We start from the raw sequence: 21,853 nt of genomic DNA on the forward strand, positions 1-21,853 counted from the left end.
AGTGCCAGCAGCCAGAAGTCCTCCTGAACAGGAAAAAGGCGCCAGTCTGCAGCAGAGCTAATATCCAATTAAGTTTGCCAGTTTCTGGTGCCTCTTAAACCCAGTTCAGGGCTGAGAAACTGGATGGGGCCCAAAAAAAAATTGCCAAAATGGTGATGGGTCTAAGCATGCAGCTTCTGAGGACAGACTGAGTTAGTCTTGCCTAGCCTGGCACAAAAGACACCAAGTGACAAAGAGCTGTTTGAAAGAACGGAGAAGGAAGTTACAACTGTACCAGAAGCAAGATCAACCCCATGGAATAAAAAGGTAGGATAAAAAAGGTAACAGAAAGAAGCTGCAGTTCAGAAAGTTTGAATTGGGTTATTTTTGTTGTTGTTTGCTTGGTTGTTTTCCCTAGGAGTGATATACAGCAGCTGAGAAGGTATTCCAGAGTAGCTGTAGTATATCTATCACCAGATGTTTTCAATATCCAGCAAGAAAAATATATGGCTGACCTTACCACAAGGCTCATGATAATCCTGCTTTTAACAGGAATTATACAGGGATGCTTCCAGCTGTTCCTTCTGAAACAAATTATTCTGTCATTTGTAACACTTCTGGATAGGTGCATAGCAGTCTTTATAAAGGGCTGAGAAAATTGACTGGAATGAATGTGCGAGCACGATGTCTCACTCCTGGATAAATGGAATGGCAGTGCTGGATATATTTGTGAATCCCTCTGCACTGACTTCACAGTATATGGAGGAGATGCAGTCAGGTCATGGAAAGGTGACCAAGGAAATATGGGAATGTCTAGACACAGCAGAACAATAGTTTAGGGCAATTTAGCCATCTCAAAGGAATAGCAAATTAGGGGAACCATTAACAGAGCCAGAGGCACAACCTTGCTGTGATTATGTTTGACCCAAAAGGCAAAACCAAATCAGAGGAGAGTGAACTGCAGCTAAACAAGTTCCCCACTATGAATTTCATTACTCCAAACATTATTGGTCTAATTTTTAATTCAGTGATTATTTGTCCTGAGACTATGGCACTACAGCCATAAAGCAACTGTATTAAAGAAGATGAACACTAACTCCAACAGACCTGTATTTATACTGGTTTATAAATTGAAAACAATTAATTGATTAAATAAACACTTAAAATTTGTGGGAGGAGGTAAATTTATCTAGATGGAAACTGTCAATTAGATACCATTAACTATCAAAACTGCTGAGCATATGTGTTGAAATACAGAAAAGCACTCCATAAGTGCTCTGTGTGGACTTGACCTTTAACATCTAAATAACCAGCTGGAGTGAAATATGTTAGGCTGTTCTGATAACAATTTATAAATGGAAATTTAATTCCACAAAGAAAATAATCATTCAGCTAGGCTGACACATATTGGCATGCTCAGACTCAGAAATGCTGCATGACTATTCATTATATATTAAATTTCATGGGATATTTGCATAAGCCTTCACTAGAGTTTAACCCTGTTATTAGAAGTCCTCATCTTTCTCCTCCATCACCACTCAGCTATTTTAAATGCAGAGGTAGAAAGCAAAAGATGTTTGTTTTTGTTTTTGTTTTTGTTTTTGTTTTTGTTTTTGTTTTTGTTTTTGTTTTTGTTTTTGTTTTTGTTTTTGTTTTTGTTTTTGTTTTTGTTTTTATTTTAACATGCAAAAAGCACCAAAGAAAACTACAAATTCTAATGAAAACTTTTGCTTGAATTACCAGTTTTCACACTGTCTTGTGATAGCTTTCTCTCTCAAGTGTGGCTCTTTGCTGCCAAGGGAGCAGTGAAGAGGATTGGTCAGTAGATATTTATGAAATGCTTTGAAGTAAAATACTGCTCAGAATTTATGTAGGTAATTCCAAAGCTCTGTCCTAAGTTTTCAAGTCTTTGGAAAATAATCATTTAAAGCTAAAAAAATTCTGCTTCCTCTATTGTCAGTGGACAGATCTGATTTTGAAAATAAATTTTGAATTTCACTAAGAAGAAAATAATCAATCATTGGAGGCCAGAAAAAGACCCATTTCCTGCCAGATTTTAAAGGAGCCTTATTCATATCTTCAGTGTTTGCTTTTGATCAAGGTGTGCAGTCAAAATTTGCACCCAGGTATGAAAAACTGAAGAAGTCATCCAGTCCACAAATGCTGACCTTCCAGTTTCTGTCTATGTCTTAGACACCCAGAAAGTGAGTCTTATTCTAATTTCCCTGGGCAAGAAAAAGAGGTAAATAACCCTGAATATCACCAAAGCAGAAAACGGTATCACTCTTGCAGACTTTCAATAGTATCTATCCCTCTTCACTGACTACAGAGAGAAAATAAGCCTTTTCTTTTAGTAGAACAAATTCATTTTGCAGCCAATTTTTAAGCACTAATTATGTGATGAAAATAAACAGGACAAATTCTACAATTATCCAAGAAAAAATTCCAGAGGATCCAGGAGATTGAAAACCAACTCCTTGAAAAACCTCAACCCAGATGCAGATAGAGCTCACTCCTCTGACCCTCATCTACACACACTTAGTCAATACTGCAATTTCTCTCCCTCCATACTTAAAAAAAAAAAAAATATTTCAGAAGATATTAAATTCTTTTAAAAGCACAGAGCAATGGGCTCTAGGAGACCCAGGATACTGGAGAAAAATTAATCCAGATACTAATAAAGGCATGATCATAGAATTATAGATACCCACTGAATTGTTATAACCACCCTGTTTTAAGGTTCTTCAAATCTTTTAAAACAGTTAATGTCAGTCCTCTTAAATGTTACAGTCTGTTTCAGGAACTTCTTGTCTTTCTTCCATCCCCTTATCTTTGTCTCTGTCTTTCAAAGCTTTGAGATCTGCTGGTTCTGCTCTTATTCTACACATGGGCAATCACCTCTCCTCACAGAGAATTTGCTCATCTGGGCCGCAGCCCATCCTTCACCTCTGACACCGGATAACCTCAGTAGCCAAATTCACTTTACCTGGTGAAGTTCCTCCTTTCTAGTTTTAAGCTTTTTAGATGTTAAAAATTAACTTTGGAGTCCTGACTTTGATTTTTAGTTAACTGAAGGATCCCTTAGAATCAAAGGGAGTTTCACTTCAAACACAGTTGACACTAATATTGACAAGCTACCAGAAAAAAACCAGGTTTGTCCCTCCTCTGTCCAATGTCTTGAAAAACTCTCTTATCCTCTGTGAATGTGAGAGTTTCACTGAAGAGTCCAAGCCCTGCCCCCATAGATAGAGGAAGCCAAAGGGGACTTGTGCATATTGCAGGGGAAATCCTTGTAGAAATGCTGCAAATGTACTTAAATGTATTTAAAAAGACCTTATGGGAAGGGACAATATATTGAAATTCCAAAGGTTGTGACAGAAACAAAGAACCTAACTGTTCACTTTGCTAATTTTTATGAAGATAATTCTTGGTGTACATTTCTTTCCATGTTGATACAAAGTTGAAAATAAGTCCATGCTGATTACTATACTTTGATGAAGTCCAAAAACTTAGATATTATCTATATTATAATGACAATGCAGATTTCTTAGGAGTATGGTCAACATAATTGAGAGGATTTATAGTACTGAGAGGCAATATCCCATTAAAAAGAAGAAAAGAAGAAAAAGTGAGGGAGGCTATCCTGAGAACCTTAAAATGGAAGCTCAGCTAGACAGCCACTGCCAATATATCCCACAATATTCTGCCAGTAGAAGGAAGATAAAATCTGTGTCTTATCACTTGACAGGAATGATAGTTTCCAGATGTTTCTGACGTTCCACAGGAGCTTTCTTCCATACCCCACAATATGTAAGTTATGTGGACTTGATCCAAGTCCATAAACAATCCAACTCCAACTCTGAAATTAGACTGAGTCATCAAAGAATTCTATATGAATAGGAACACTGACACCTTTAGGTACATTTTTCCATCAGTCAGAGCACTGGTAGGAGTACAGAATGTCACAGTGAACATTTGGAAAGACCCACCAACTCCTGCAGCAATGCAGAGACCTTTTCCCATGTCCACGCTCTCACAGTCATGTAAACAGAAGGCTGGGAATGCTGTCCAATGCACAAGGCAAGGCAAGAACTTCCCACCTGAGTGTAAGAGCAGCTACACTGATTGTTGTCAGACTCAGGGCTGTGAAAGTTGGTCTGTGAGACCTGGAAATAAGCAAACCTCTTTGTACAGACTGTGTACACACACAGCAAGCATGTATATAGGTGTAAAGTCACTTCTTTCTAAATGTTTTTCAAAATTTTCAGTTTGCAGACTCCTGAACGTTTTCTACAAGTGAACTCACATACAGTACACTGAAGGTTGCTTGTGGTTAGAGATTGCTTTTCTTTCCTGTTTTTCCACATAGAAGTACTTGTCCTGCTGCAAAGGGGCTGCACCATATTACAGCTCAACCTCCATGTCTCATTGTATTTAAAACTCTCTAGACAATTTACTGAGGAAGAAGTAAGTGGTGATATGTCAATTCAGCTGGCACTAGACTGCTGAGGCCAAAAAGTGAGAAAGAATTCCCAAACAAGTAGTGGAAACCACAGGTTCCCTGATAGAATTCATTTGTTAACTGGGTAAAACTGACTGTTAGCATTTAACAGTCAATCTGTAAGGAAAAGAAAAAAAAAAAAAAAATTGAAACACAATAGTTTATACCTATTTAATTAAAGTACTGAGGTATTAAGAAAGTTGTCAAGATTGAATCACACCATGGAATTGTTTCTATATGATTTCTACCTCTATGAGGGCACAAGATTTTTATGTGTAATACTCCTTTTCAGGTGGTTTAATCTCACTCTTTCGTACATACCTTCTTTCTCCTTCCTATTTATAAACATGCACTAGATATCAAGCCAGCCTTTTTCCTTTACCAGCATTTGCCTGTCTGCTAAAACTCTTTTCTTGAACTAATTTTGTGTAAATTTTTCATTTTTTTCTTTTGAGAAAAAATTAGTTTTACATTTTGTAATCCCTTTGGCTGTGATGCTTTTTGTTTTCATTTTGTATTCTTATTTCACATATCTCCACCATCTTGATCTTAATTTACTGATGGGAGTCTTGACACCTAAACCCAAATTTGCAACATTTTACAGTCATTGCTAGAAGATATAGAGACTTCTTCATTTGTATTTTTAAACAAATTGTATTTGCATTAAAAAATTGCCTGCCTTCCAATCAAAAATAATTGTGAAGAATTATTAAATTTCTTTTTTCTCAAAAAACTACTGTGACATTGAAAATGTACCAAAATTTTATGAAAATATGCAGAAATTTATTGAAATTTATCACTTTAAATCTGATAACTTTGTGATAAAAATCTTAATGTAAATTTGATGGAAAAAAATTAAAAATTAGGAAATATGTTCTTTTTCAAACCCTTAAAAATGATCCAGGTCTCATTGCACATATATAGTTTTAAATAGTTCAACTAGCTGCAATCATATAATTATTAGGACTCTATATAGCACTGCAAAGGGGCATTAACAAAGCATTTAGAGAGTATTGCAGGGGATATTAAGACATCCTTATATTTTTTAAGCTTTCCACAATCCTTACCATTCTGTATCACCAGCCTTTTTTTTTTTTTTTTTCCCAAATGTTTGGGGTTTTCAAGGATATAACTGGCTAGATTTTGAATTTGGTATCCATGTAATAAATTGGAAAAAAAAATGTTGGGACAAATAGACTTAGATACAAATGTAAACAGAAAAATTGTACTGTTAACATTATAACAAACACAGTCAGTTATGATCGTCTATAAATGTAAACAGAAGAAATGTTAACAGATGCCACTGATATTTTACAAGTAATCCAGTATAGTCCTCTTGGTTTGGCAGATTCTAACTTGAATTAAATTCTTCCCAAACTAAAGTTGGGGTTTCTTTTTAAAGACAAATATCAGTATTTGTTCATGCTATGCAAAATACTTTACCCTTTTCCATTATTTGAATGTACAATTTGTATGCTACAAATTATTACCAGTAATGGAACCATCCAAATACTTTCTTACAACAAACAGAAAGATTGAAACTTTCATAAATGGTTTTCAGACTCCTCAGTTCATCACAAAAAAGGTTTTAACCTGAGTTCACATACGTGTGTTTCCTTGTTAACTACCCCAAAAGTGCTACAAATGTAGAGATTTGTTAATACATAAATAAGCAGTAAAACAAGGACAGACAAGTTCCTGGTTTAATATTCAGGAGAAATGGGAAATACACTGCTCCAATCATATTTAGAGAATTAACCTTCTTAATCTGATTCTGTACTTCAGAAGTGGCTCATGACTTTATGTGGACAAAAATCATAGAAACTGAAGAGGAATATTTATTTCTTCCAAAAGCACCAATACTTGGAAGCTTGAATGCCTTAAAGCCATAGCACTTTATTCTCTGAAAGAGAAATGGAAATGGAAAGTTTGAAAGTCCCACCTGATCTCATTTCTAACATTGCACTCCTTTGGCTAAGAGAGTCTCCTCCACTCAATGGAAAACTTGGCCTCTGTTACCCCATACTTCAGGCACTATTTGAAGTAGTTGAGTCCTGCCACGAGGAAAAACTTCTCCAGGAAAAGTTCAGAGTCCAGCACAGCAATGTGAGCAGCCCGGCCTATCAAGGTGTTGGCCGTGTTAGGCAGAGCATGGAACACGTTGTGTCTGATCAAAGTGCAGTCCTTGGCCCCAATCAAAGGCTGAAGCAGGTTGTTGATCATTTCTGCATAAACAGGACCTGAAAAAGAGCTGAGATATCACACCTACACACCAAAGCTCTCAGTTCCTCTCTTTTCTTCCAGTACAATTCAATTACAGTCATGGTGAGAAGGACAATGGAAGTAAGGCCAAAATAAATGGAAGAGACAGCAGTCCAGTTCAATGATTTGCCATGTGCTAGAGTGCTGTTCATCTAATGGAGACATTGGCTATGAGGAGGGATCTGCTGAAGCTGCTTACCATGAGGCCTGGGACATCCTCAGCCTTCTCTCTGTCAGAGGAATGACAGAGGAAAGTGAAGAAAATGCTCATGTTTCTTTTAGGGGAGTGGGGTTGGACTCACTGCCTATGAATTCAAATGTGAGAGGGCCTGGCAGGACAGAAGTTCATTTGGGTTTCTCTGGGGATTCTAATGCAGGAAGCACAACCTGTAGAGATAGTTGAGGTGTTTTTAAGGGCAGAAACAATGGCTCAGGAAACATGTACAGATAAATGATATGATGTGTTGATAAATGTACTGATCTGGCTCCTGCTAGGTCAAACATGTCCCCGAGGAACAACCACTGCAGGTGAGTTGAAGAATTTCCTTTTAATTCATGTCTCAGCTAGGATGGAAAGAGCTGTCATTTAAGTAAGAGGTGTGAAGGAAACCATTCTGATTATTGGGCCTGTGTGTCTCATTCTGCTTCCAAGGAGTATCTCCATTTCTAGGTAATCACATATGTGAAATGGGGATGAAATTGCACAGAACATTATTTCTGGATGTGGTATCAAACTGAAGCCATGAAAAATTTTATAAATGAGGAAGACTGCTAATAAGAAAAGCAATACACACAGCCTGAGCTCACAGGAGGGCCTCTAGTGGTATCAGTTCTGATGTGCTTTACAGATTTTATTGCAAAACAATATGATTTTAGATCTGTTCCTTAAATTATCTTGCAATCATTCAAACACTATTGAAAACAAAAGGAAAATCCCCTTACTTTGAATGTGTTGAGAAAGATTTCATAATGTGCAAAAAATGAGAGACAATGCAAGTAAATCAGTAGACTACAGAAAAACATTGTCAAGAGCTACTTCTATTATCACTTAAAAAAAAAAAAAAACTTAGAGGGAAGGGGCAGAAGCAGTAAGAAACCTTTGATTATGACATGATTTAAATTTGTTTTCATCAGGCAAAGAGCTTCTTGAAAAGCTTCTTTTATTGATTTCAGTAATTTCCTGTGGGAAGCAAACACTTTCCTCCTTATCAAATAAACATTTGAGTTTTCATCATGTTGATGAAAAACCCTTCTAATGTAATGACCTCAGTTGCACAGAAATGCAATTCTTCAACAGCCTTGGGAATATATAAAAGATCTTAAACATACCTGTGTGCCTGTCCTTAAGTGCATTTTTGCACATTTCTATTCTTGCTGAATGAAAAGGTACGTATCTGTCTTGGGGTGAGGCGACTAACACAACATTTTTAAAATACTGAAGACCTGTGGCAAATATATTAAATACATTAATCACAATTAAGCACAGTGATAAAAATTAATACAGTGTAAAAACAACATCACTATTTCATGCTCAAAGGCTTTGGAAAATCTACAGTATAAAATAGATTACAATTATTAAAACATGCAGCACAATCTTAGATTCATAACAGCTTAAACACATTTCTGTTGCTTCTGTGAACTATTTTTTACTTATCAACACTCAGGTTAATTGTATGACAACAAGGAAAAGTAACAACTGTCTGTAAAAAGAAAATATTTTTATTAAAAGCTTATTCTTGCAATTATTTATACCTCTAAAGAGGATCAAGTTAGCAAAAAATTAGCAAAATTCTCAAACAAAATAAAGAGAGGGAGAAAAAAAGGAATTGTTATCATATCATACTGTTACATTGATGTTGAGTGAGTCTTAGGGTACATCAAGCCCCTGCAAGCACCAGGCAGTTGACAAATCCACACTGCTGGTACATCAACTGAAAACCCCAAATCTTCCCTCTTCCCTGGAGCTAATGGGGCCACTGATGAGCTCCTGCTGTTTGACCTGTCTATGGTCTCTTGAGCACCCCATCACCCACATTTAACAGAAAAGTAAGAAAATGGACACTGCTGACATAACCTACTTGTTCAGAGGATATCCTGAACACAGAAGAGTTGTGGGTTTGTCCTTCATCTTTCTCTCCTTCTTATGGGAAAGTGGTTCAAAAGCAGAGCCACCCTGGATGGGGCTTTTAGCTACCTGGTCTAGTAGAAGGTGTCCCTGCCCATTGCAGGGAGATTGGAACCAGATGATCTTGAAGGCCCATCCATGTCTCTATGATTCCATAGCTATCATTTCTAGACTTTCATATAAAATCTGACCATCACTACCACAATGAAAAGTTCTGCTGGCTGCCTTTCCAAAACCTGATTTGAGGTGTTTAACATTTTCTTCTTGTGCAGTCAAACTAACTGAGTTTGCCACTTCCATCGGAAGTAAACAGTAGGAGGAACCCCAGTGGTTGTTACCATACCTAAAACCTTATGTGAAGAGGTTCAACAGGGAAGAATATTTTAGGGTGGCTTTTATTTTCACAACAAGCATGAGGAATATTTGTTAAAGAGATTGAAAGGTAACAGGGACTTCTACTTTAATAAGAAAGTCACAAATTGCTGGAGGCTTAAGGAGTCATCTGGCAATGTAGGCACACACTTCTTCTGGCATTTCTCTCTCTGTGGGTTCTCTCCACTTCTTTGGGGAGCAGGGTGCCAGAGTAGGGACATGTCTCTATTGAATCCGTATGCCAGCTCATATGCTCACATATGGACATGTCTACATCTTAGGATGTTTTGCCTAAGCATCTACCCAGATGATTCTGACTTTACAGACAATCCTCTCCACATTTAAATTTCTGCTTTCTCCAGTTTCAAGGACAGCACCTTTATTTTTAGCTTCTTATATCTCCAGTCTACCAAGCTAAAAAGCAGCAAGTAGCTTTGACTCACTACACATGCTTGGGAATTTATTGCTTGGGAAGTTAAAATATGAGATTTTCGTGTAGAATAAATTTTATTTGAACTTGACAGTAGTAAAGAAGTCATCAACTGTATTCCATGGAAATAAGAATTAGGGAATCAAAGGGAAAATTCAAACACCAATTTACGTCAACTTCCTGTCACTGATTGAGTTATGTAGCATATCTGTAATATGTAGATGTTATATTCATATTAACATAGTCTTTGTTTCTTATTAGCAGTGTACAAAAGTACGAGAAAATAATTTAACATCAAGTAGTGACCTTGTCTACCTACTACATACTTAGCATCAGTCTGCTCACACTCCATATTAAAAATAACTGTTTAAAAAAAAATCTGCTTCAAGAGAAGGATCATGCTTGTTGCAATGCATGCTTGCTTTCTTAAGAAAAACCTGATTTATTTCATTTATTCATGACAGATTAAAGAATAGGAAAAAAATTCTCTATTCAGACGTCATTTTTCTAGTGTGAGGCCATACATCTCTCTCTGTAGTACAGAAGTGTCAGAACAGACATGAATAAAATTTGCTCTTCATCTCACAGAGCCATATTTCCTAGAGACAAGAGATGTTAAACTTACCAAAAAAAAATGATAAAAAAGGAAAAATGGTTTTAATCTCATGGCATAAATTAAGCAATGATGGCCTTTCAAGAATGATGTTTCTTGCTTGCAGAATATAAACTTAGGTGCTTGTTTACTGCAGCATGGAGGTCTTATTTAATGTTAACAGTTTGGCTAAGACATTATCAGGTAACTCTCACAGAAAAAATGCACAGATGAAATTGATCTAAGATTTTAGACAGGGCAGCTCTTCTAAAAAGTGTATTTAAAGAAAGATCATTAACAAAATGCATATTTCCTTTACTCCCTGGAGAACAGGCCAATCCAGCACAAGGCAGTGGAATAGCCCTCGGTATTTACAAAGGCACATCAAGCCCTACTCACCTGTTTTTTGGCTGAGCTGATAGAGGAAACACTTGCGCAGATCCGCGTTGTCCCTGAAGGTCAGTTGCAAAAGCGACCCTGACTTTTTCAACTTTTGCATTAGCCATAGACCTGGAATGAAAATTGGTGCATATTTTTATCCTTTGTAAATCGTCAGTCAGGGAGTTAAAGACATGTGCCTACAGTAAGGATAGCACTTTAGTTTAGTAGAAGTCTTGCTTGTTCTTGAATTTCTAATCAACAGGAAAAGTCTAATAAGGGTCTCACAGGATAGAGGCAACAGTTTTCAACTAAAAGAAGGTAGATTTAGGCTACGTATAAGGAAGGAATTCTATACAGTGAGGTTGGTGAGACCGTGGAAGAGGTTGCCCAGAGAGGTGGTAGATGTCTTGTCCCTGGAAATAATCAAGTTCAGGCTGGACAAGGCTTGGAGCAAACTGACCGAATTGAAGATGTCCCTGCTCATGGTGGGGTGGAACTAGATGATCTTTAAAGTCCCTTGCAACCCAAACTATTCTATGGATCTGTGGTTGTCTCATGGTAGTAGGAAAACACTCAGGAAGACTCAAATGTGGGACATTCCATTTCCATAACAATATCTCTTTTTCAGCCATAGAGATGCCTCTCTTTATTGCAGCAGTTGAGAAGTGGGAAACTAAGAGGCAACAGGTTCATCTCTCACTGCTGCACACCCCTGAGCTTTCGAGGGAGCAATATGATGGACTTTTTAGATATTGAAATTGCAATTTTTTTCTGTATGGGTTTGAAGTCTTCAGCAAATGTTTTCCACAACTTCAAGGTACAAGTCATGCTAACAAATTCCTACCTCCACTTGTTGTCCTCTCAGGCAGTCTGCCATGAACCACAGCCAGTCAAAGCTTTCCCATTGACTCTTACCTGTACTAACCAAAGTGCTGTTGTTGTAAAGGGTTCCCAGGTGAGGCCCAGAGAGGGACAGGAAGGTGTGTAACTTGTTGAGGTAATAGCGAAACCTGGGGCGAGTTAGTACAGATCGAATGATGACATTACCAAGGGAATGTCCAATAAAACTGTTGGGAAAGAAGAATTATATTAATAAGAAACCCATTTGTGTTTTCTTTAAAATAAACATAAGGATGGCACAAATGGCTCTGAAGGGAAGACTTTGTTAGGGCTTTCAATAAGATCCTTTAGTTATCATTTAATGAGCTTTTTCAGCCTACAAGATTCTCTTTCATAAGAATCTTTCTCTTTCATTCTCCTCTTTACGTATGCAAAAATTAATCTCACTGATTCAATGGCCTCTGACACAGGGCACTTTAGGCAAAGCTAATTTCACTGGAAGTTGTTCATGTAACTAACAGTTACACACTATTTGCTATCATATAGCTTACCTTATTCTGGATATGGAGAGGTTGTACAACTGGATATGCTGAATAATTTCATCCAATAATCGGTCAGTCATTGTATCAAAATCAGCAAAAGTATCAGTCTGTTGAAAAATTAATTGAGTTCATGAAGAAAAATATATTACACTTATTTCACACTGAAGTTCTTTTCAAAGTCAAATGCAAGCAGAAAGGTAGCAACCAGTGTAATTTTTCTTTATACATGCTCAAGAGGGAAGAAGGGAGATTTTTCTCAGTCTCCAGGTACTCTTTTAAACTGAAGTTCTGCCTTGAGAGAGGTTGCTGAGTGATTCCAGAATCATAAGCAAGATGCTAAAGCAGCCTGATTTGACACTGGTGAGTTCGGCTAATGCTCAGTTGCTCTAGATACCAGGCTCTGCACATGGAAGAAAAGCTTTTGGCATTTAGGATTCAACAGATTACTGCAATAAAATACATTATGGGATTATAAATTGACATGAGGGATATGCTGGGGCTGAGGATGCCATCACAAAGTTATTTGGCCATCTTAATCAAATGCTGTGTGTTTGTTATTCAGCAGTCATCAGTAAGAGAATGAGTGCTAGAGACAGACGAATAATTTGTTGCTTGCAAAAGTACTGCCAGTTGTGAGACAATAAAACAAGCAATATATTTCCAGTCTATACAATTACAGGCAGATCTTATTCAGAACTTTGTAATTTGGTAATCCAACAGGACTCTAAATCAAACTGGTAACTAATGAGATGCCACAAAACAATCATCAAATGCTGGAACAGATATTCAGAGCAAAGATATGAGTAATTAATGCTTTTGGAACATATCAGTAATTAATGCTTTTGTGGCACAACTCATCTTGCTAATTGCAGCTCTTGCATAGGAAAACATGACAATACTCACTTTGCAATACAGACTTAAAATAAATGTTCTCATAAACTACAAACAGTCCAGTAACCTTCTGCCTGTTTGTTTTGTCTGCATTGATAATTAATGATTTCCTCCTAGGCTCATTGTCCCAAACCATTCAGGTTGTTTAAAAGTGCAAGAATATCAGCTTGAATGTTAATCATAAACAAAACATGTCAAGCGTCATATTTCACCTGATTATATCTCCATCTGTTACTATCATTTCAGCCTGATTGAACTTGTCAAATGCATCACAAATGAATACCTAAAAATTGATTTGAATTTTCCTCTATAAGGAAAACTAGCTAAATGAATGATTTCTTGGGTAATTTTCAGTGTGGTGCAAAAAGAAGTGAAAAACAGTGACGAGATGCTTACAACATTAAAATAGCCATCGAGCCACCCAGATTCCACTTCCAGCACTGTGAGAAGTTTCCCACCGTCCCAGACAATACGATCTCTAAATAGTTCCCATGATGGACTCTGGATAATGTTCAATGTTACATGCTGTAAGATGTTTCATTCTCTGAAAACATTCTTTTCTCTTGGAAGAGGCCTTGATGGAAGTATGAAGTGGTCTCCTGACTATTTTCACCTATTTTACATTCACTGTCCAGGTTTGCTGTTGACAGAGCTGTGCACTGGAAGGTGGCCAGTTCACAGATGTACACCAATAAGCCACTTCAAAATGCTTTTGAAAAAAGAAGTTTAGAAAGTTTTAACTCAGATTTCTCAGGTACTCATAAATCAGAATAATGTTTCTGACTGTACAATGGAAATCCTAATCTTGTGCATAAAGTTAGGCCTTTGGTCATAAATATGGCTCCACTGCCAAGCAAAGCACAGGATTCATTTCTGTTTCTCTGCCTAGACCAGCAATCAATTTTTCTGGAAGACATTTCTTTATCATTTAAGGAAATAAATCCTACAAACGCTGCAACAGGAGAAACAATGGTTGATTCAGCAAAAGGAGCTGACAACACCTGCTGGATATTCCACATCCTCCGGAGAATTTACACCACTAAACTTGCTGCTTTCTGTTGGTGCTGTGTTGCAGACGCACCATGCTGACAAGTTTGCAAACTGGCAGGATAAATCCATTTTTTTTCCTCTAAGGTCCAGTCCTATTACTGCTAATGTCATTGCCTTTGACTTTAATTCCAGGAATATTTTCCAATAGGTTTGAACACCCTATCAAATCAGACAGGAATAGAACCAGGCCTTTGCACTAAATGATACATAAAACTCCCTGAATTCCTCAGCTCTTTTGTTCACTCAGCTGGCGAGAAGGCTTGAGCTGAACGCACTATTTCAGAAATTGAAAGGAAGACAGAAATTAGCTCGGTACTACCTGATTTCTTTCAGACATTAGGAAGTCCAGTTTTCCACCAGGAAGTCCCAGCTCTATAAAAGTCTTTACCAGCCGCAGATCTGCGCTGTTACCTAAGAAGAAATGGTACTTTATAAGATGCAGTTCAACAGAAAAATAACCAATATAGAGTCAATTTAGCACAACAACCTTGACACCATGTAGCTCTTGCTAAGTGCTGCTAAGAACATTATCACACCTCAGGATCATCCATTGAAGCAGCAAGAGAACAGGAATTTCCAAAGCCTGCCCCAGGTGGGCTGGTCCTCACATGCTGCTGTGGGGGACTGCATAAATGGTGGGGAAGAAAAGGCAAAGATCAGGTCCAGAAGAGTCTGTCCTCTATTTGCTGAATAGAAGAGGTAAGACAAAAACACAACAAGCTATGGTGAGGCTCCCAGGGACACCTCAATAATTGCACTGGCCAATAGGGCTGTACCTTCAGATGAAGAGTGCCCTGTCTAATTTACCCACAATTAGAGGCAGTGCTGAAATGCTATCAGACTCCTAATATTATGAGATATGCCTCATTCTGTAGTTGGAATTCCAAAGTCTTCTGAAATATTTTGTTGGTGAAGAAGGTACCACTACCTCATGAGAAGGGCAGTCCTGGCTCAAACCAGTGTTTCTTTTTCCTTTTTTTTTTTTTTTTAAGTTTCAGAGACTCTACCACCTTCTTCTCTGTGGTTTCAGTGTTAACATCTACACCTTTCAAATAAATATCAATAATTTGTCAAGAGAAAGTTCACATTTATCAAAACTGTTTAAAAGCATATACATGAAAAATCCCAAGACCTGCTTCCTCTGCAGTGAAGAATCATTTTTTTTCTCTCACTTCACAAAGTCAGCCACTATTTAATCTATAATAATGTTTTGGGGGTTTAAACAACATTTTCCTCTTAGGGACATACTGCAAAACAACTAAGAATCTGTGGAAAGACAAGGAGTTACTGTAGTGCACTCTTCCGGTACATGGGAGGACTGATGTACTTTGGTGCAGAGTGCTGTTTAAAGAAAACAAAACCAAACCAAACAAAACAAAACAAAAACAAAAACAAAAAATTACATATATATATATATAGCAGGACACCATATATTAGCAACAATACTTTATCTTCTCATAAATTGTTTATTACAATGAACTGAATAGCATAAGGAATAAATACTTAGCTAAAACAAATACTTAGACTCTCCATTCTTTCATACTTGTTGAACATCTGTCTTTTTTTTTTTTTTTTGTAATTTACACCAAAATGACTTACAAACAGCAATTCTTCCCGCCCTTACCATCCAATCCATGGACACAGACAACCAGGTGAATTCCGTCTTCCAAATTTTCTTCCTCTTCCTCTGGTGGAAAATATGGGATATCAGAAGCTAGTACAGATAAGTCACTGTACAGAAATCCTTCAATCTTCATTTCTTTTTTAAATTTTTCTTTGGCCTGATAAAAACTGGAGAATACATTAATTAATCACAATAGAACTGGGTGGTCAGCAGCAAACCAGCAAACTAGAAATGAGGAGGCTTGTCTTTGCAAGAAATTATATTTTCAAATTTCAAGTAGAGACCTGGATGCAATTCCTTATCTATTTGGTCTGAGAGAAGTTGGAATGAAAGGAACAAACTCTTTTTCTTTGTAATTTGTCTACATACAGGAAGAACTAAAGTGTATTAGCAACTCACACTTGCCAGAGGAATGAAAGAATAGCAAAAAGTAATTTTCTGGTCAGTCATAAAATGAGACTGATGTACAGAATAGCAATTTTGCCTCTTAACAATGTCATTGGCCTTATAGGTACTGAAATGTAAAATGTATAATTTTGCTATCATCAGATGTACTTATAGTTGGGTGTTCTCCCTTTTCCTTATGCTAGAGTTAAGGAATTCTCCTCATGTGGTAGATATTTTGAGGCTTATTTGATCTTGGATTCTTTTGAAAACATTTAGTAGCATTTAGAAGAACACCTTAATGCTAACAGAATTAAGATAACACCTTTCCTAATAAAGGTCTAAAATTTGACACTTGAATTGACCCTGAAGCATTCTGCTGGCTGAAGATGCCAAGTTCTTCAGTGGCTTTTTCCATAAAACTTATCCAGATAATGTAGGAATTAATAATCACAATGTACATGTAAAATTAAGTAGAAAACTGGGAAAGACAAGCTTTGGAGATATAACCTTTAAAGACTGGGGATCTCTTAAGGCAACTTGATAGAATCACAGAATCATTAAGATTGGAAAAGATCTCCAATGGTGAGCAATCTCTTACATCATCCCAACTAATTTTAAAGGACACAAGAATGAAAAAAAAAAATCTTTTGGGCCATGAAACTGGAAGCCTTGGATTCCTGTGCATGCCTACATGCTCAAATGTTCTGTTTCACAAAGGAGAAACAAATTCTGTGCTTAGATTTGTCAGGACTTGAGCATGGTATATAAAACTTCAAGATGCTTTCAAAAGAATAACAACAAATTCTTGGGTTGAAAATCAATGTACATGCAGACAGCCAACATTTTGGGCAGCTGAATGGGTTGAGAAATTTCGGTGCTACTGTTTTTCATCAGCACAGCAGAGGCACCAAACTATACTGGAAAAATATAAGTGTTAGTGTGCCAATCTGTGAAATAGGCGCCTGTGACACCAAGATCACTATATGGCACTTTTTTGTTGGGCAATGAAGCAAGAAACAAAAATAATGCCTCTTCTCCAGCTACTGATGGTTTCATTTTTCCCATTTTTCCAGTTTGAAAAGGTGAAGTTGAGACATATCAGCCAATCTGAATTCCTTACATCATAATTTGGTTACTGAGTGCAATTATTAAAGTAAAAAACTAAAACAGTCTGTGGCACTGCCACAGTGAACTGGCTATCTGGGATCAATAGTCTGGTATGGGTAGCCTTGATTTCAGAAAGGAGGGTCAGCTCTCAAAGATTATTTAGATACCTAAGTCCCACTGCTTTTCATGAAAATTAAGGACCTCATGTCTTTGGCAGTCTTGGTCTCTCTGTGTTTTCATCCTTCCTGTCTATTTAGATTATTCATTCTATATGAAACCATTTGTCTGTTTGGATTATTTATACTGATATTCCTCAGGCAACAGTCTCAAATGCAAGCTTCCTCTATGCCTAGTGCATTAGGGTCCTGAACTGTGTCAGGGTCTCTTGGCATTACGGCTACAATCATGAAGAAATTAGTCATTCTTACTTCAGCATCCTTTCGTTGGTCTCTTCGTCCATCTCCTCTGAATTAGAACAGACAACTCCAAATGAGCCCAGCGGCTGGCGCGTGATGGGGAACGCAGCCTGCTTTGCCGAGGAGCCTGCCATGGCAGGGGTCTCTTTGAGCACAGAAGAAAAGGGAAGACAGGTGGCTGTGCAAGAGATGGACAGGTTAACCACATCAGCAGCCTTTCTGCTTTCCAGGGCTACTCCCTCTGTCGTGGCCAAAGGAAACCCGGTGCTGTTCACTATAAGTTTATTCTCTTGACTGCTGGGCTCCTGAGGACGGTCAGCCCGGTGAGACCCTGCTGCAGGTTCTGCTGAGGCAGGAGAGTCATTGAGCTCAATTTCTTGCAACCCCTGCATTTCTGCATAAACTGCAGGGCTCTCTTCAGGGAGAGAGCTGCCACATTCTCCTCGCAGTGGGACAAATTCAGTGGAGGGGTCTGAAGGAGCTGTAACAGGATAGCAAAAATCTGGTACCACCTTTATGCTTTGTGAAAAACTCTCCTCTCCTGAAATTCTACTATTGGAAGAGCCCTGTTTTATTTTTAAACTGTCCGGCTTAAGTTTATCCTTTGGATCCTCAATGCATGTGTCAACCTTATCTATATTTTTGTCCAAGTAATTACAAGCCCTTGGTGTTTTTAAGCTACACTCACCACTGCTCTCCAGTGACAGGCACTCAGAGACATTATCTTGGAGCTGCTTCAGACAAATGGGTGGTCTTGTATTTTCCAAACTACAGCAAGTCTCTGGAAAACCTTTCTTCTCCTCCCCTTGTAACTCAGCATTACTGCTACTGTGTTTGAGGAGGGGTTTGGGATGTCCTCTGTATTCTATTTGTCCATTTTCAGTGGTCATTTGACATTCAGAAAAGTCTATGATTATTTTTCCATCTTTATCCTCTGTTTCCATGCAGCTCCTTAAGTTTTGATCTGAATCTCCTGAGGCGGCTTCACTGTGTTTTGATATGTCCACCTCCTCCGTGGGCTCCTCTGGGCTACTGATCTGAGGAGCAGAGACAGATTTTGTCAGTTTGGTAAGTTCCACTTCCCTCTCCTCTTCCTCAAAGGGCAAAGAGCTGATGGATGTGAGTGACGCTTGGATACCACTGGGCAAGCTGGTGTTGCTTTCCGTGTGGCCACCCTCCAGGGAATTTCGGTGGATGGCGTGTCTCCGGACCAGGTGGTGCAGGATCTCTCGGTCACTGGGCAGCTCCAGGGCCCGGCTACGAGCATCAGACCATGCCACCGAGCTTGGTTCACTTTCAATGCCTGAATCTGATATTATAGAGGAAGATCTTTTTATGACCCCTGACATCAAGGTAAATTCTTCACTCTCCTCACTTCGTTGCTCCTTTGTGACTGATTTCACTTCACAGCTGTGTGAAGGCAAAGTTTTCAAAGCAGGGAGATGAGCCTTGGTGTCTACATCCTCTGGTTTTCCATGACTGGTCAATTTATTCAATGCAAGCTCAGATGAAGTGAAATTAGTTTCAGTATGACCAAACTCATCTAGTTCATGTATTTCAGTTCTGTCTTCCAAGCCATCAGTTCCACATGCTCCACACTCATACTGAGCACTGACAATTAGCATGGGCTCACTTTTGTGAGAGTCCTTATTGCTGGGTTTCATGTCTCCACAGAAAACATCCGCCTCAAGTCTATTATCTTTTAATAAAACTTCCTTGGATGTTTTAAAGTCTTCTGACATGTTTTCTGTATTGCCTGGCTCTGGGTCAGAAATAGTTTCCTCTCTTGAAACAAAAATATTTTCAGGTTTCCTTTGGCCTTCTTTGTTTATTGTACATACCTGAGATGTGGAGTGCTGGTTTGAACCCTTAGCAGCAGCTTCTGCACTACTTTGTAGGCAAGAGGGATTCCTGCTTATCCTGTCTGTGTGTATTAGTGGGGTATCTTTCCCAAAGTCTCCTTTCATTACTGCAGTGGCATCATCTGATGCACAGTCTTCATTTTCCAGTTTTACATCCATTTGAGTATTTGCAGGAACCTCAAAATCTGGGAAAACTTCCAAATTCTGATCTAAAGAAAGAAAGAAAGAGAAAAGGAAAGATAGTAGTATTACCTGTAAGAACACAACAAATGACCCCAAAGAACTGGGAGACTTTGAACAGGGATTTTAAAGTCTAAAATATTATTCTATAGTTTTATATCATAAAAATTATGCAAACATTAAAGGAATATTACAAATGCACATGCCAGAGTGCATTTAACTAGAATTGCACTCACTGAACTGTTATAGTAGGGACAAAGAGAACAGTATCAATAAAATACACTTTCCTCAGTATAACTGTACCTATACTGTTAGTTTTTATACTATAGAGAAGCAAAACAAAAGGGATACATCTTTGTATTCCTGGTCTCATTCAATATTGTTCATAGTATAGCTCTTACTTTGAATCAGTTTAATACTCAGTTTAATAATTTAAATCCCTGTAGTGAACATTGTCACAGCTTAGGCAGTAGAATGACTGTTGGAAGAGTGAAGATTTTGTAGATACAAAATATTCACTAGACTGTAGACACCTATGGTATTAATACATATTGCTTCCTTTGTAATCTTAAAGTTTGAGTGCAAAGGAAAAAGGTAGTAAGGGCCATGTGGTTTTGCTAAATAACGCTAACTAAATAATTTCTTAATTAAAAATCTGACTTGAGCAAAATATTTTTGGAAGGCAATTCTCCCTTTCAGGGGATTGTGTGGCTTTATACTGAAATTGTGGACTTTTATTCTGAGATTTCTTACCACTAGATGTCATAGTGGGGATATCAAGTCTACTTTTTTTCTTTAAATTAGTACTGTAACTAAAATCCAAAAGGTCTGATTTTCTTTCTAGATTTTTCCTCCAGCTTTTTTATTTTTAAAAAAGCTTAATTGAAAGATGAAAAATGTGAAGGAAATACTCTGCTGTTAGGGAAAACACTAAAATTGAGCTGTATTACTTAGGGGGTCACACTCTCTTTCAAGTTCATAAACTCATTGCATGTGAAATCACTTCTGCTGAGCTGGGGAAGTACCTCCCTCAGCTCAAGTTGACTCATGCAGCTGTGCCCTGTGGTGTTTCACTCACCTTTGGAAGGCATGTCTGTGTACCTATCTTCAAAGATGACTGGGAGCGTGTTCCAGTCCCCATCGATGTCCAGGCATTCCGCCGGCAGCGGGGGCATGCTGGTGAAATAATCCGAATTACGAATTTCTGTAGAAATCTGTGTGTGGCTCTGGATCCTGGCAGCAAAGTACAAAACAAAATGAGTGCTTGAGTAGCTACTGTGCTGCTTCGCCATTACTCCTGCAAGCCCAGATACACAGGCAGAGGACAGAGTCAATGTATTTAAATGGAAGCAGTACTGCATGATGGGGCATACCCTTAGAAGGTTTCCATCTCTCAGTTAGAGATATCTACAACTTGCACAATCCCTTCCTGAAAAATAATAGTGTTTTTGAAATTATTCCAGATCCCACTGCCACAGGCTTCTCTTAGCTGCCATAACCCATCACTGTCCTCCCAAGGGTCTCAGCTGCTGGCTGGGACTGGATCCCTCAGCTGGTTTCTGGTCAGGAAACGAGGTCAGTCACTATGGCTGTGGTCAGGGTTTCAAAACCCAGATGCAGGATGCAATAATCAAAAATTTGGTTGAGCAGTACAGGGAGGAACAAAGCCAAGAATGATGCATGGCAAGTCCTCTGTCTCACTTATTTCAGACCTCAGAGCACTCACAGGGAGGTGTTTCACACATGTACGAGTCTGAAGAGCTAAGGCACATTACTCAGCCACTGTCTTTTGACAGAGTCACAGAATCATAGAATGGTTTGGGCTTGAAAGGACCTTCAAGGTCATTTAGTTCTATCCCCCTTGATGTGGGCAAGGATACCTTCTGCCGGATCAGGTTGTTCAACCTGGCCTTGAACACTTCCAGGGATGGGGCAGCCTCAAAGTTTCTGAACAACCCTTTCCAGTGCCCCACCCCTTTCACATTAAAGAATTTCTTTTGAATAATTTCTTTCTAATCCAAACCTACCCTCTTTCAGTCAGAAGCCGTCTCCCTCAATCCTATCCCTACATGTCCTTGTAAAAAGTTCCTCTCTGGCTTTTTTTGTAGCCTCCCCATCCGTTTCCATCATTTAGGCCACTCAAAATGCTACCTGGCTCTCCTCAGTGAATGTGACAACAAACTGGCAGATGAATATGTGTTTGGCTGTAATAAATGCAATAATTTTTAGTTCTGAGGAGCTTTCCTATTTAAAATCTGTCTCGAAAAATGGGGAAAACATGAAATACAGAGACTAAGGCAAAAAGATTTTCA

At 38.2% G+C, this 21,853-nt stretch overlaps 1 protein-coding gene across 1 annotated transcript in view; it reads right to left on the minus strand.

Annotated features, from left to right (window-relative positions):
* Window positions 1-6,514: 6,514 nt before the first annotated feature.
* The window catches only part of FAM135B (family with sequence similarity 135 member B), a 124,510-nt gene continuing 109,171 nt past the window's right edge, over window positions 6,515-21,853 (minus strand). The window contains exons 11-19 of the mRNA XM_062504138.1: window positions 20,620-20,774; window positions 17,512-19,570; window positions 15,590-15,756; window positions 14,285-14,376; window positions 12,034-12,131; window positions 11,558-11,709; window positions 10,661-10,771; window positions 8,072-8,185; window positions 6,515-6,720 (exon numbers count right to left, since the gene is read on the minus strand). Coding sequence (XP_062360122.1) covers window positions 6,515-6,720; window positions 8,072-8,185; window positions 10,661-10,771; window positions 11,558-11,709; window positions 12,034-12,131; window positions 14,285-14,376; window positions 15,590-15,756; window positions 17,512-19,570; window positions 20,620-20,774 — 3,154 coding nt within the window. The remainder of the gene's footprint in view (window positions 6,721-8,071; window positions 8,186-10,660; window positions 10,772-11,557; window positions 11,710-12,033; window positions 12,132-14,284; window positions 14,377-15,589; window positions 15,757-17,511; window positions 19,571-20,619; window positions 20,775-21,853) is intronic.

This window comes from Cinclus cinclus, chromosome 1 (assembly GCF_963662255.1).
Source record: "Cinclus cinclus chromosome 1, bCinCin1.1, whole genome shotgun sequence".
Classification (NCBI taxonomy): Eukaryota; Metazoa; Chordata; class Aves; order Passeriformes; family Cinclidae; genus Cinclus; species Cinclus cinclus.